At 44.4% G+C, this 12,520-nt stretch overlaps 1 protein-coding gene across 1 annotated transcript in view; it reads right to left on the bottom strand.

Moving 5' to 3' along the window:
• Window positions 1-204: 204 nt before the first annotated feature.
• SEC14L5 (SEC14 like lipid binding 5) overlaps window positions 205-12,520 on the bottom strand; it is a 75,953-nt gene continuing 63,637 nt past the window's right edge. The window contains exons 9-15 of the mRNA XM_036739216.1: window positions 12,065-12,135; window positions 11,570-11,741; window positions 10,037-10,171; window positions 9,332-9,469; window positions 8,687-8,914; window positions 4,379-4,557; window positions 205-817 (exon numbers count right to left, since the gene is read on the bottom strand). Of these exons, the coding sequence (XP_036595111.1) occupies window positions 712-817; window positions 4,379-4,557; window positions 8,687-8,914; window positions 9,332-9,469; window positions 10,037-10,171; window positions 11,570-11,741; window positions 12,065-12,135 (1,029 nt within the window). The 3' untranslated portion in view covers window positions 205-711. The remainder of the gene's footprint in view (window positions 818-4,378; window positions 4,558-8,686; window positions 8,915-9,331; window positions 9,470-10,036; window positions 10,172-11,569; window positions 11,742-12,064; window positions 12,136-12,520) is intronic.

The following is a 12,520-nucleotide window of genomic DNA, read 5'->3' on the forward strand; positions in this document are numbered from 1 at the left end:
GTCCAAGACCATTTGGTTTTATTTTAGAAAAGATAAGAACTCCTACTTTCCAAACAAAACCTGGCCTCCCAAGTGTCATCCTTAATACAAAGGATAATACCCCATCAGATCTAGCATTGTTTAGACTCATCTTCACAGAGCTGATCCCAAACTTGCTACTGGAAGGCTAGGCCTAGGGAAATGGCCATTAACTTTGGGATATAATAGTACACACATGGGAATGAGAAGTAGCATGGGGTAGTGGAGAGAGAATGCCAGCCTTATAGTCAGGAAAACCTGTGTTGAAGTCCTGTCTCTGACACATACTAGGTGTGTGTTCATGGCAAGTTACCTAACTTCTCAATGCCTCCAATGCATCAGTGGAGCAAGTCTCCATACCAGGAGCTCCCAACTTTGATGAAATCACAGGTCCAGATTTGGGGGGTATGTGGGTGGGGAGTAGTGGAGACTAGAAGGGGCTCATTGAAAATGACTAAGTTAGAATTATAGCTTGTTAATGAGGCATCTGCCACAAACTCAGATGCACCTACTATAAAACCAAAATAGAAGCTGATTATCATGGTAGACTCCAGAGAGCCACCAACCCTGGCAGCCTCTGAACTCAGGCCACCAGTCCTTATGGTCTCGGCCCTCAGCTTAGGCAGGATTTCTGGCTCTGGACACTTCCAGGTGCCGGAGTACAGCAGGATCCCCAACATGGCTCAGACCCGGCTATCTGGAGATGAGGGAGCCACTCTGGGACTGGTTGGAAGAAGTTGTAGTGGCACTGAGCTGTGAGAAACCACTGGTACAGGACTCCAGACTGGACATGGATCCCCTGGGAAGGAAGAGCCCAGAGCTACTCATTACATCTTCATGGTCATGTGGCCCCAGTGCCCAAGACATCTCCTATCTCTGTGCCTTTGAATGAGTTATACCCCCATGCCTGGGACGCACTTCCTTTTCACCTCCACCTGGAAGAATTCCCAGCTTCCATAAAAGCTCAGCTTACATGTCACCTCCCACAGGAAGTCCTTCCTGTTCCCTTCAGTTGCCAGTGATTACTTGGCACATTATGGCATACATTTTTTACTTTTCTGTGTTCATACTCTTCCTCACTGTGTCAACTCCTTCAAGACAGGCATTCTTTCGTTTTTTCCTAGTGCCCCAGCACCTAGCACAGTGTCTGGCACCTAGTAGGTGTGCAAGTAAATGCTTGCTGAATGAACAAAGGCATGCCAGTAGAGGGAAAAACGTTATTGTTAGAAAAGAGGCTCCAGAACATCTTTAACATGGCTGAGAACCATAATAGTCCCCATACCAAGTATCAAGGGGAAAAGCAAATGAAAATAATGAGAACAGATACTGGGAGACTCATATTGCTAAGAAAGCAATAAAGAATCAGAGAGATGATTTTAGATTCTAGACTACTAGACCAGAAAATACAAGCAAGGAGTACAATCTATACACAAGCTGCAGAACACTGACTGCCCCATTAAAACAACTCATAACTACCCTGTGACCCTGCAAATCATTCATGCAGAAGGAATTCTCCACAGAGGTCTCCTGAAACCTCCCATCCTTTCTAATCCCAGGGCGTTCCATACTAAAGTTAATGGGTACAGGTAACATCCCTAGAGGGGGAGTGCCTGTCTCAGAAGCTCCCTCTGGGGGTTTTCTTTATAGAGCATCAGCAAAGCTAGAAGAATGGTATTAGGACCAGCCTTTAAACAGTGCTATGGATGTTCCTCAATGGATCATTTTCCCCAAAGTCTTCGTGGAAGACATTTTTAAAACATTAATTTTTTTCTTTAGGAGAGATCTTTGTGTTTATTAAGGATTGAAAGACTGATTGTTCAGGGGGAAATGTTTTTGCTGGGGTTTGTTTTAAGGTAGTCTCTACCAATTTAGAAGGCAAAGAAGTAGTGAATACACAGAGTGAGACATGGTTTTAGACATGGCCAATGTGGGAATTTTTGTTTGTTTGACAAGTACATCTTTTGTAGGAGTTTTGATTTTCTTTTTTCTTTTTCAGTTAGGGATGGAAGTGGGAGGGAGAGATAATAAATGCTCGTTAATTTAAAAAGTTAAAAAAATAAACAAAAAAGAAGGCAGTGAAGTTTGTATCCTTTCATGCATAGCACTAAAACATTACCTATACCTATGGGGGGAGAAGGGGAAGAGGATAAAGAAGAATCAAGCCCAGAACCTATCAAGAAGGGGGCAAGGAAGTCCCCATTTCTCCCCTGAGCTCTAGTCTCGAATCTCCTGACTCATATCTCCTCCTCACATTTCACCTAACTGATGGATCTTTCCACTGATATGTTCTACCTAGTACTTCCAACTCAGTGAAAAGAACACATAACTTGAATTCAGAGGACCTGGGTTCAAATCTTGACTCTTCTATTTATCTTAGTGACCACGGACAAGTCACTTGACTTCTCTGGAACTCTATCTCCTCATCTGTAAAGTGAAGGGAACAGACTCCAAGCACAATGCCTGGCACACAATAAAGGCTTAATTAATGCTTCTTGACTTGACTTGACTTTTCTTCTGAGATCCCTTCCAGTTCTAAATTTATGCTCCTATATCCTAAACTGAGCTTCCACCTTACTTCTAAACCTGCATCAACTCCCAATTTACCAGTTCTGTTTATGGCATTACCATTCCTCAAGCTGAATGTAAACTATTTGAGGACAGGGACAGTTTTGTTTTGTGTCTCTTTAGTTTCCACACATAGCACTGCACCTGGCAATATTAGGTATTTAATAAATACTCCTTGAAGTAAATTTAATTCTGACTCATAATCTGAGGATCCTATTTGCCTTCTCTCCCTCATCCCCCAAATCGAATCAGGTGCCAAATGCAGTCAATTCTACTTTCACCACCTCTCTCATATCCATCCCCCTGTCTCTGCTCAGCCACTCTGGCCTAGTGCCTCATCACCCTTTGCCTGGGTTATAACAATAGCATTTCAATTGGTTTCCTGTCTTTAGTCTGTTCCCCCAAACATACACCCTTCACATAGCTGCAAAAATAATCGTCCTAATGAAGGTCTAGCTATGCCACTCCCCTATTCAACAACCTTCAGCTGGCTCCCCAGTGCCAACAGGAAAGAACACAAAATCCTTAGCTTAGTTATGAAGGTCTTTTACAATCTGACTCCAACCTACCTCCCCATCTTTATTCCATATCACTTTCCTTTATGTACTCTAACAGCCCAGACAAAATGAGGACTAGATAGTTCTCAGCCTTGTCAGGCTATCTCCTGCCTTTGCGTATACACGAAAGTTACATTCTCCATTGCCGCCAGGGGATGTACTCCTTCCTTATCTCTGCCTACTGAGATTCTTCTCTTCCTTCTAGCCTCAGCCCAATTGTCACCTGCTCCATGAAGCTTTCCTTGCTTCCCTCCAATTCAAAGTGTTTTCTCCATACTGAAAGTTTTCTAGAATTCTGTCTGGATCTCTCTTTTGTTCCCATCACACTCCATCTTTTAAAAAATTATGCTTATCTGTTTACATATCCTTTCTCTCCCTAATAAATTATAATGCTACTCAAGGGCAGGGAGTATGTTGCTTTTCTTTCTTTGTAGCTTCAATGTTCCCAAAGCACAGTGCCTTGCACATAGTAGGCACTGAAGAAATGTTTTGAAGAAATAATTGTTGAATTTTGCCAAAATTGCCCTGCTGAGTGGTCCCCTCTCTCTCTTCTCTCTCTCTCTCTCTCTCTCTCTCTCTCTCTCTCTCTCTCTCTCTCTCCCTCCCTTCCCCCCCTCCTCTCCCTCCCTCTCAATGGCTCCAGATACGTTCCTCCACACATAAAAAGGTTCACAATGCTTGCAGGGTAAGCGGGAAGCCTCTCTTCGATTTCCTGATACACCTTCTTTTCCCTAGAGCCATCATCTCTGGTCATAAAACTCAGAACATGACCACCATGTCTATCTGCCAGTCATTGGTAAGCATTTTTCTAACCTCTTCATCAAAACCTTTTTTTAAAAAAAAATGTCCTGACTTCAGGTAGGGGCTTATCAATTTATATAAGGCAGCAACTTGTGAGACCTTAGGGCATAGTGGATAGAGTGATAGACTTGGAGGCAGAGAGACCTCAGTTTGGGCCTCAAACACTTACTAGCTATATGACACTTACTAACAGTATAACCTTGTGAAAGTCATTAAATATCTCCAAGCCTCAATTTGTCCCTCTATGAAATGGGAATGATAATGGTACCTATCACATAGGGCTCTTGTGGGGATCAAATAAGATAATGAGTGTAAAGCACTTAATAAACCTGAAGCAGTTTTTGAATGTGATTTATTATGGTGATGATCCTAATCAACTTTGTCTTCCTCAGCTAAATGCCTTCCCTTCCCAGATAACCCCATCCCATGGTTCCTACCTGAAGTCTACAGATGCAAGGACCTCATAGTAGTACAGGAGTTTACACTTGTGACCAGGGCTCTGCACAGATGTGGGGGCATCATCCACTCGAGGGAGGCTGCTGGCTGCACAGGCTAAAGGAGTGGCCATCTTCCACTGAAGCAGGTAGAAGCCTGGCCAACGAGTCACGTGGGAGCCCTGAAATAGAGAGAGAGGTGTCTCAGCTAGGTTCCTCTCCACTCAGCCCCTCCATAGAGTTACCAAACTGCTACCCCCAAAGCACAGGTCTGACCATGCTATTCCCCTGATCGTGAATTTCTAGGAGCTCTCCCCCACCACTAGGGCAAGGTATAAGTGGAAAAGGACAGAAGACTGTGCTTGATGTCCCTACCTATGCAACCTTAGACAAGCCATTTAAGGTCCTCTGTAAAACAGAGACATTGCTCACTCTAGATGGCCTCTGGGCCACCTAGATCTATGATCCTAAAATGCACTCTCTATTGTTTGGCATTTAGAGCCCCTCAGGGTCTGTCCAACTCACCTTTCCAGGCATGTTGCTCTCCTTACATGCTCCACACTGCAGTCAAACTTGCTGTTTTTACTTGGGATTCCCCACGCACAACATCCCATCTCCAGGCCTTCACACAGCCTGTCTGCACCATGTGGGTAGAATCCTCTTTGCCTCTTCATCACCTCCACCTCTCGGAACACATAACTTCCATTCAAGGCTCAGCCCAAGTCCTTCAAGAGGTCTATTCTAATTCTCTCCGTTTTTAGTGCCTCACTATCACCAAAGTAGCTTTGTACTTATTTTGTATCAATCTTATGTGAATTTATTGTTTCCTACCAGCTAATATAAGTTCCCTGAGGAAAGGGTCTATCAGGGATGGGAAACCTGCAGCCTTAAGGCCACATGTGGCCTTCTGCATCCTCGGGTGTGGCCTTTTGACTGAGTCCAAGTTTTACAAAACAAATCCTTTTATTAAGGAGATTTGTTCTGTGAAGTTTGCACTCAGTCAAAGGGTCACGCCTGAGGACCTAGAGGGCCACATGTGGCCTCAAGGCTGCAGGTTCCCCACCCCGGTAGATGCCTCATTTTTGTCATTGTACCATCTCCACAACCTAGCGTAATACCTGGCACATATAAGGTGCTTAATAAATGCTTGTGAATGGACTGATGCTTAGGGGTAGTTGAGATTTCCCGAAAGCCAAAACAAGCAGTTTCTAAAAGATTGAAGCCCTCCACTTGAATCCTAGCTCTGACACTTTCTAGCTGTTTGACCATGGGAGAAGTCTGAGCCTCAATTTCCCCATCTATAAAATGGCGATAATACAGGCACTACCCACCTCACAGGGTTGTTATTAAGAAAATGCTTTGTAAATCATAAGGTGCTATATAACCATGAGCTAAACTGAAAAGCCTTGGGGTTAACTTACATGTTCTGGATTCTGAAGACTACCTTTAAAAATTAGCCTGAAGTTTAAAAGAAATAAGGTACCAGGTACCTAAGGGTTTTAAACATTTGGCAAATATATGCTCCAATTTAGCCCTGAGACATCACCACTAGAATACTACAAACCAAAGAAAATAGCAAAGTTATTTCTGGGGCTGAAGAGTACCACAGAACTATCAACCGTACTACTAGAGAAGATTCTGGGGCATTCTGAACATAGCATCTCCAGCCAACTCAGCACAGCTTTTTCCTCCTGCTGTGTCCTTTCAGCCCACCTCCAGTGGCATATTGATCAGTCTTCACTATCATCCATTGATCTGCATTTGATATAACTCACTGCCCACTCCTGAAAAATCTTTCCTTTCTTGGCTTCTGTGATTCTGCCCTTTCCTGCTCTTCTGATGGTTCCTTTGTTCATGTGTGCTGGATCCTCCTTCTAGACCGCTAGGTGCTGCAGGGTGCTGGCCCTGGAGTCAGGAGGATCTGAGTTCAAATCCAACCTCAGATACTTACTAGTTGTGTGACCTTGGGCAGGTCACTTTACCCCATTTGCCTCAGTTTCCTCATCTGTAAAATGAACTAGAGAAGGAAATGGTGAACCCCTCCAGTATCTTTGCTAAGAAAATCCCAAATGGGGTCATGATGAGTAGGATGTGACTAGTCGGCTAACAACAGCTGGATCCTCCTTCAACCCAAAGCTCTGTCCTTGACCCTTCTTTCTTTTTTGTCTTCCTACCCCGAGGAGAGCTCACTCACCTATTTTTACACTGATAACTTCCAAAGACACATCTTCCTGCTCTGTCCCCTCATCTATTTACCACCTTTCTCTGAGGCATCTCCATTTAGATGTTCTACCTTCATCTCAGACCCAACAAGCCCTAAAGCCAGCTTCTCCTGTTCCCTCCAATTCCCAACAACCAAATGGCTGCTCTTCCCACCTAATCCATTTCTATCAGCTTCTTAGACTGAAGAGCTGGGAGTCATATTTGATGCATTCTTCCTTCCTTTATCCAGTCACGTCATTGTGTCATTTCATCTTTTAGAATGAATGCCTTCCAGCGTCATCCTTTGCTCGTCATACCCCTTTGGTTACTACAATTGCTTCCTACCTTGGTCTCCTTGCCTCTAGACTCCCTATTCTGACCCACCCTACACAAACCATCCCAAATTAATCATCTTAATTAATCCAGTATTCAGACTATTTACTGGGAGGTCAAATACTGAAGCTTAATGAGCAAATGGGACTCATTGGAAAAGACCCTGTTTTTGGGAAAGCTTGAAGGCAAAAGGAAAAGGGGACAGCGTAGGATGACATGGAGAGATAGTGCAATGGAAGCCATGAACACAAGCTTGGACAGAGTTTGAGAGACAGTGGAGGATAGAAGAGCCTGGCATGCTATCGTCCATGGGATCACTAACAGTAAGACACAACTGAGCAATAACAATTAATTAATTAATTCCAAATTAATCATCTTAAAATATCACTTCTAGTGTCTCACTCCCTTGCTCAAGACTCTACAACGCTTCCCTCTAGTATCTCACCTCAAGTACAAATTCCTGTGATCATGTTTCCAGGCTTTCCTGGAAACTCTGGTTCCACCCTGCCCGCAGTAACCTACACCACTGCAGTCTCCCCAAGGCCTTCTAAATAGGCTCTGCTCATTTCTGACTCCATGCCCGGGATCCTCCTCTTCTCTCACCCAGGAATGCTCTTTCTTTATCTCATTCTGTCCAAATCCTATGTGTGGTTTAAGTCCCAGTTCAAGTTTTACCACCTTTTGTCAACTACTCTAGCTCTCAATTCTCTAAGCTCCTGTGGTCACTACCACACACTTCTGCACTTAATTGTTCTCTTAATTGGGATAACAGATGTAAAGCTGGAAGAGACCTAGAAGAAGATCTAGCCTAGCCCCGTCTTACAGATGAGAAAACCAAGGCCTGGAAGGGTGAAGACACCTGTCCAAGGTCGCACAGTTACTAAGTGGCAGAACCAGGAATTTGAACCCAAGTCTTCTAGCTTCAAATCCAGTGCCCCCTAGTTGCTTGTATGTGTAATGGTTTTACCTTCGTAACTGGACTGTGAACAGGACTTTGCAGAGCTCTGCCTCACTTAAATCCAATTCCCTCAAAAGTCGCAACACCACCCTCATGATGTCATTGGTCCCCTTTGAGAACAAAGGACCAGCAACAACAACAAAAACAGACTGCGAACATATTGTATCATCCCAGTAAAACATAAGCTCTTTGAAGACAAGGCCTATCTCCTTTTTGTCTCTGCATCCCCTCCAGTGCCTAGCACAGTACCTGGCACATAACAGATGCTTCATTAATGCCTATTGATAGATTTATGGATCCCAAGGGTATGTTGACAGTTCCTAAAAACCTCTGTGATTTCCCATCATACTTAATTCTTCTTTTATACACCATATACAACATGTAGACACATAAGCACTCAAGGCTGTTTGTTATTTACCAAATGAAATGGAGCCCTGAGAAGCACAGGAAGGTATCACACTGTCTGGGGCAAAGCCAGAGAGGAAGGACCAAAGTGAGGTTCTGGCAGCAAGTCTAGGCAGCCAATAATTTTCTCCACTTAACACTGGGAGGATGAGATCTCAACAAATTGAAAAATGGAACTAGACACCTTTCATCTACTTGAAATCAGTGAAAAGAAGTATGATCCCAGCTGCTGCCCCTAGCTCCCAGGGGTAGGTTGACATCCACACATAAGCCACTTTAATCAAGGGAGCCGTAGCTTAGAAAGTATTTCAGGACCTGGAAGGATTTGGATCGCAGTGAGCCAATTTCCAGAGTTCCCAAGAGCTATAGCTGCTCCCGAGTTATTTGGCTGTTACAGTAGAAGGCTATCTTACCTGAATGCTCTCGCCTTCCCGGCAGACCAGGGGAGACTCCACACGGCTGTAATCCACTCCCAGGACCCAGCTTTGGTCAATGAGCTGCACACTGCTCCCAGCCCTGGGCTCCCTGGCTCTTGGTTCAGGTGCTTGCTTGGAGTGAAAGAGGTTGAATACCACATCTCCCCTCAGAATGTCAAAGTCCCAGGTGATCACTGACTCACCCTCCCGAATCTCCACTGCTATCTAGACATAAAATAGGTCAGGAATAAGGAGCTGGACAAGAAAAGCTTCATCTTCTCCTCCCCCACCCAGAAGAGGAGCAGTTTGAGATGGAATGGCCCAACCTTTCTGACTCCCCAAGGAAGTAGGTACATCCAGTGATGTACTGGGGCGTGGGGGGGGGAGATGCACACAGAACATACTTTTAAATTTAACCTGCATTATTAACATTTTTCCACTTTCATAAGTATAGACAATCAACAAAACGATAAATCAAGCCCTGATTTGCAGAGTTTGTAGATTGCCAAGATGTAAATGCTCACATCAAAAATTTAACAACTGGCTCTCTTAAGCCAGTTAGAGCTGGTTCCAGCACCCCCTGAGTATATCTTACTGAGTCTTTTGATCAGGTCCACCAGACCAAAGAAAAGAAGCAAGTACCTCATGGGGGGCTCCTTGGAACACACTTGCAGACTGGTAGACAGTTTCAGTCCACAGTTGGACCCTATCCGCATTTTCTTGATCCTCTTCAATATGATAGAGGGCCTTTGGGATGATGCCCCCTTCAGGGACACTGCACTGAAAGCCAAAGACCAAGTTCAGCAGTGTCAGCACTCAGTGCCCCCTTCTTACCCATAAAGCACTTCTCAGAGCATGCCCTGTGTCCTGGGCTATATGCCCTTCTCCCCTATGACCCTCCTGCCCTCACTACTACCCAACAAACAGGGTCCTTTGTACTGCTTCCAGATCACTCTCAAATTCCATTAGGACCTGTTTCTATACCCTTAGGATGCTCATTGAAAGCAACCCTAAAGGTAGTTCAGTTTTCAGGTTCAGAGTGACCACAAGTATCTTGGGTCCCTACAACCCTTTCTTCAAGGACTAGAATTCAGCCATCTTATTCTACCTGGGGAGGTGGAAACACCCTGGAAGAGAGAGGACAGGCATGCCACACCACTCTGTTTCTAACAGGCTTGAGGGAACCCCGCCCCACTTCCTCATCCCTCCTAGCAGCCCTCCAAACCCCAGTCCTACAACTCTAGGATTAAATCTTGCAACCAGGAAACAATCCTCAAAAGGCTATATTCCCAAATGCTACCCCCCCTCATAAGGACCACAGTCCAGCAATGCTAAGACCACTCTCACCAAACATTCTCCTCCTAGAAAGTCAGGAATCACATCTTTATTCAGATAATCTACAAGTCCTCCAGGGCCCTGGTAGTTGCTGCCACTGTAGATGAGGAATTTCTGCCTGGTGTTCTCATTGATAAAGGGGCTCACCTGAAAAGTAATGGAGGAGAAGAGAGTGGAGGCTTTCCACACTTCCAGGGTTTTGCATCACTTCCAAAGAGGAGAGAATTACAGATTTAGAGCCACCATCTTGTCCAACCCTGCCTCATATAACTGAGGACCAAAGTGACGTGCCCATGGCCACACAGGTAAGAAGTAGAAGAGCCAGGATTTGAATTCAAGATCTCAGCCTCCAAGTCCACCACCCTTCTGGTACCATTGTTTCACATTGCCTTCCCTAAGGCATTATCCCTGCTAGATCCGGAGCTGATGCTAGCTCTAACAGCTGGCTGTGCCCTACTTTTATACTAAGTATGAACAGAGTTGAGGATTAAAAAGGAGAACCGGTCACTGCCTCCCAACATCTACCCCCCAGCACACCATTGCTAAAAAATGGTAGACTGCAATGTGGTTTTGTTTTCCAACCCTCTGATCTTTGTCAGGATACTTGAAATTGTCACATCTCTACCCCAGAGAGTGTCCTCACTGGTAGGTACATTCAGTGGTGTACTGGTAAATGTTTAACAACCAGCTCTCTGGAGGCCGGGGAGGGGGGCAGGGATGCCCACAGAACATACTTCTAAATTTAACCTGCATTATTAACATCTTTCCACTTTCACAAGCGTAGATAATTAACAAAACAACAAATCACCAGCATTCGTACTAGAGCCTGGTGTCCAGAAGCACTTCGGACCCATCTCAGAGTTTCTTCCTCATTTGCTCTATTGAGGCGGCAAATGGCAGAGTAGATAGAGGGCTACATTTGGAGTCAGGAAGATCTGAGTTTGAATCATCTTCTGCAAGAAGTCTCTCCCAATTTCCCTTCATGCTAGTGTCTTCCTTCAGGTGATTATCTCCAATTTATAATGTTGATATCTTGTTTGTACATAGTTGTTTGCATGGTGTCTCCCCATTAGACTGAGCTACTTGAGAGCAAGGGCCCGTTTTTTGCCCCTTTGTATCCCCAATGCTTAGCACAGTGCCTGGCACATAGTAAGTACTTAATAAATGCTAGTTGACTGACTGACTGATTACCTCAGACATTTAGTAACTATGTGACCTTGGGCAAGTCACTTGAGTTCACTCAGACTAATTTCCTATGTGTAAATCAGGAATAAAATAGCGCCTACCTCACAGGGTTGCTATGGGACTCCAATAAAAAGATCTATGAAAAGCATTTTGCAAACCATAAAGTACTCTATAAATACTGTTGTGATTATCATCATCATCATCATCATCACATATACCTCTTACATCAGAGGAAAGAAGGCAAACTAGCAGAAAGCTCATGGGAAAAAATCCCCAAAGGTATCCCTTTCCTTCATAAAGATAAAATCTGGAGAGACTCGCCCGAGACCACATGGGACCTATTTCTTGTGTTCCACTCACCAATGTCCACAGCACAGGGAAAACACGGGGAGCACGCACGATGAGCAGACGCCCCAATGTCTCTGGATAATTGTCCTCAACCACTTCAATCATCCGCAACAGGGCCTTCACTCCAGGTCGCCAGAGGTGCCGCATATTCAGCCCTTCCAGATCCACGAGGCACGTCCAGGAACTGAACCAAGGACACCAAAGAATCACCCATTACACTAAGGCTCCCCTCCATCTCAGCCCTAAGTAGGCAGGGTAGAGCTGGCTAAAGTCCTAAACAACCATACCTCAACAATACACGGTGATTCCCCTATAGTCTCCCCTTAGATCTACCAAAGTGACCTACAGACAGAGGAAACAGTCTAAAAAAGCTCTGTGTTTGATTATGGAAAGGAAGAGAATGGGATAGAAGAGAAAAGATAGAGAAAAATAGGCCTCATGATGCCTTCTGGAGATATGGTTGGTTCTTATTGTCAAGGGAAAATAGCAATCCACCCAAACACTTGCCTAATGGGGCGGCCAAGCTGATTTGTGTGCTCTTCACATCTCTTCTGTCCCTCTTCATTAACTGAAAGTATCTGAAAAGCAGAGACAGTTTTCACAGGAACAAAGCCATTAGGACACCATGCCCTATGCCCTCTTTTAGTTGACTCATGAGTGCACCTTTTACAACCCATAAAGTTGGCCTTAGGAACTTAGCCCATCTGAAGTCCTAAGGAAATGGTAGGGCCTTAAGAAATGAGAAATCTAGGAAGGTTTGTATGAACTAATGCAAAGTCAAATAAGCAGAACCTGGAAAACAATTCATAAAAACAACAGCAATATAAAGGAAAATAACTGAAAGACTTAAGAACTCTGATTAGCTCAATGACCAACCACAATTCCAGAGGACCAGTAAAGAAGTAGGTTACCCATCTCTAGATGGGAAAGTGACAGACACAAGGTACAGAATGAAACATACAT

This window comes from Trichosurus vulpecula, chromosome 9, assembly GCF_011100635.1.
Source record: "Trichosurus vulpecula isolate mTriVul1 chromosome 9, mTriVul1.pri, whole genome shotgun sequence".
In the NCBI taxonomy this organism is placed as follows: domain Eukaryota; kingdom Metazoa; phylum Chordata; class Mammalia; order Diprotodontia; family Phalangeridae; genus Trichosurus; species Trichosurus vulpecula.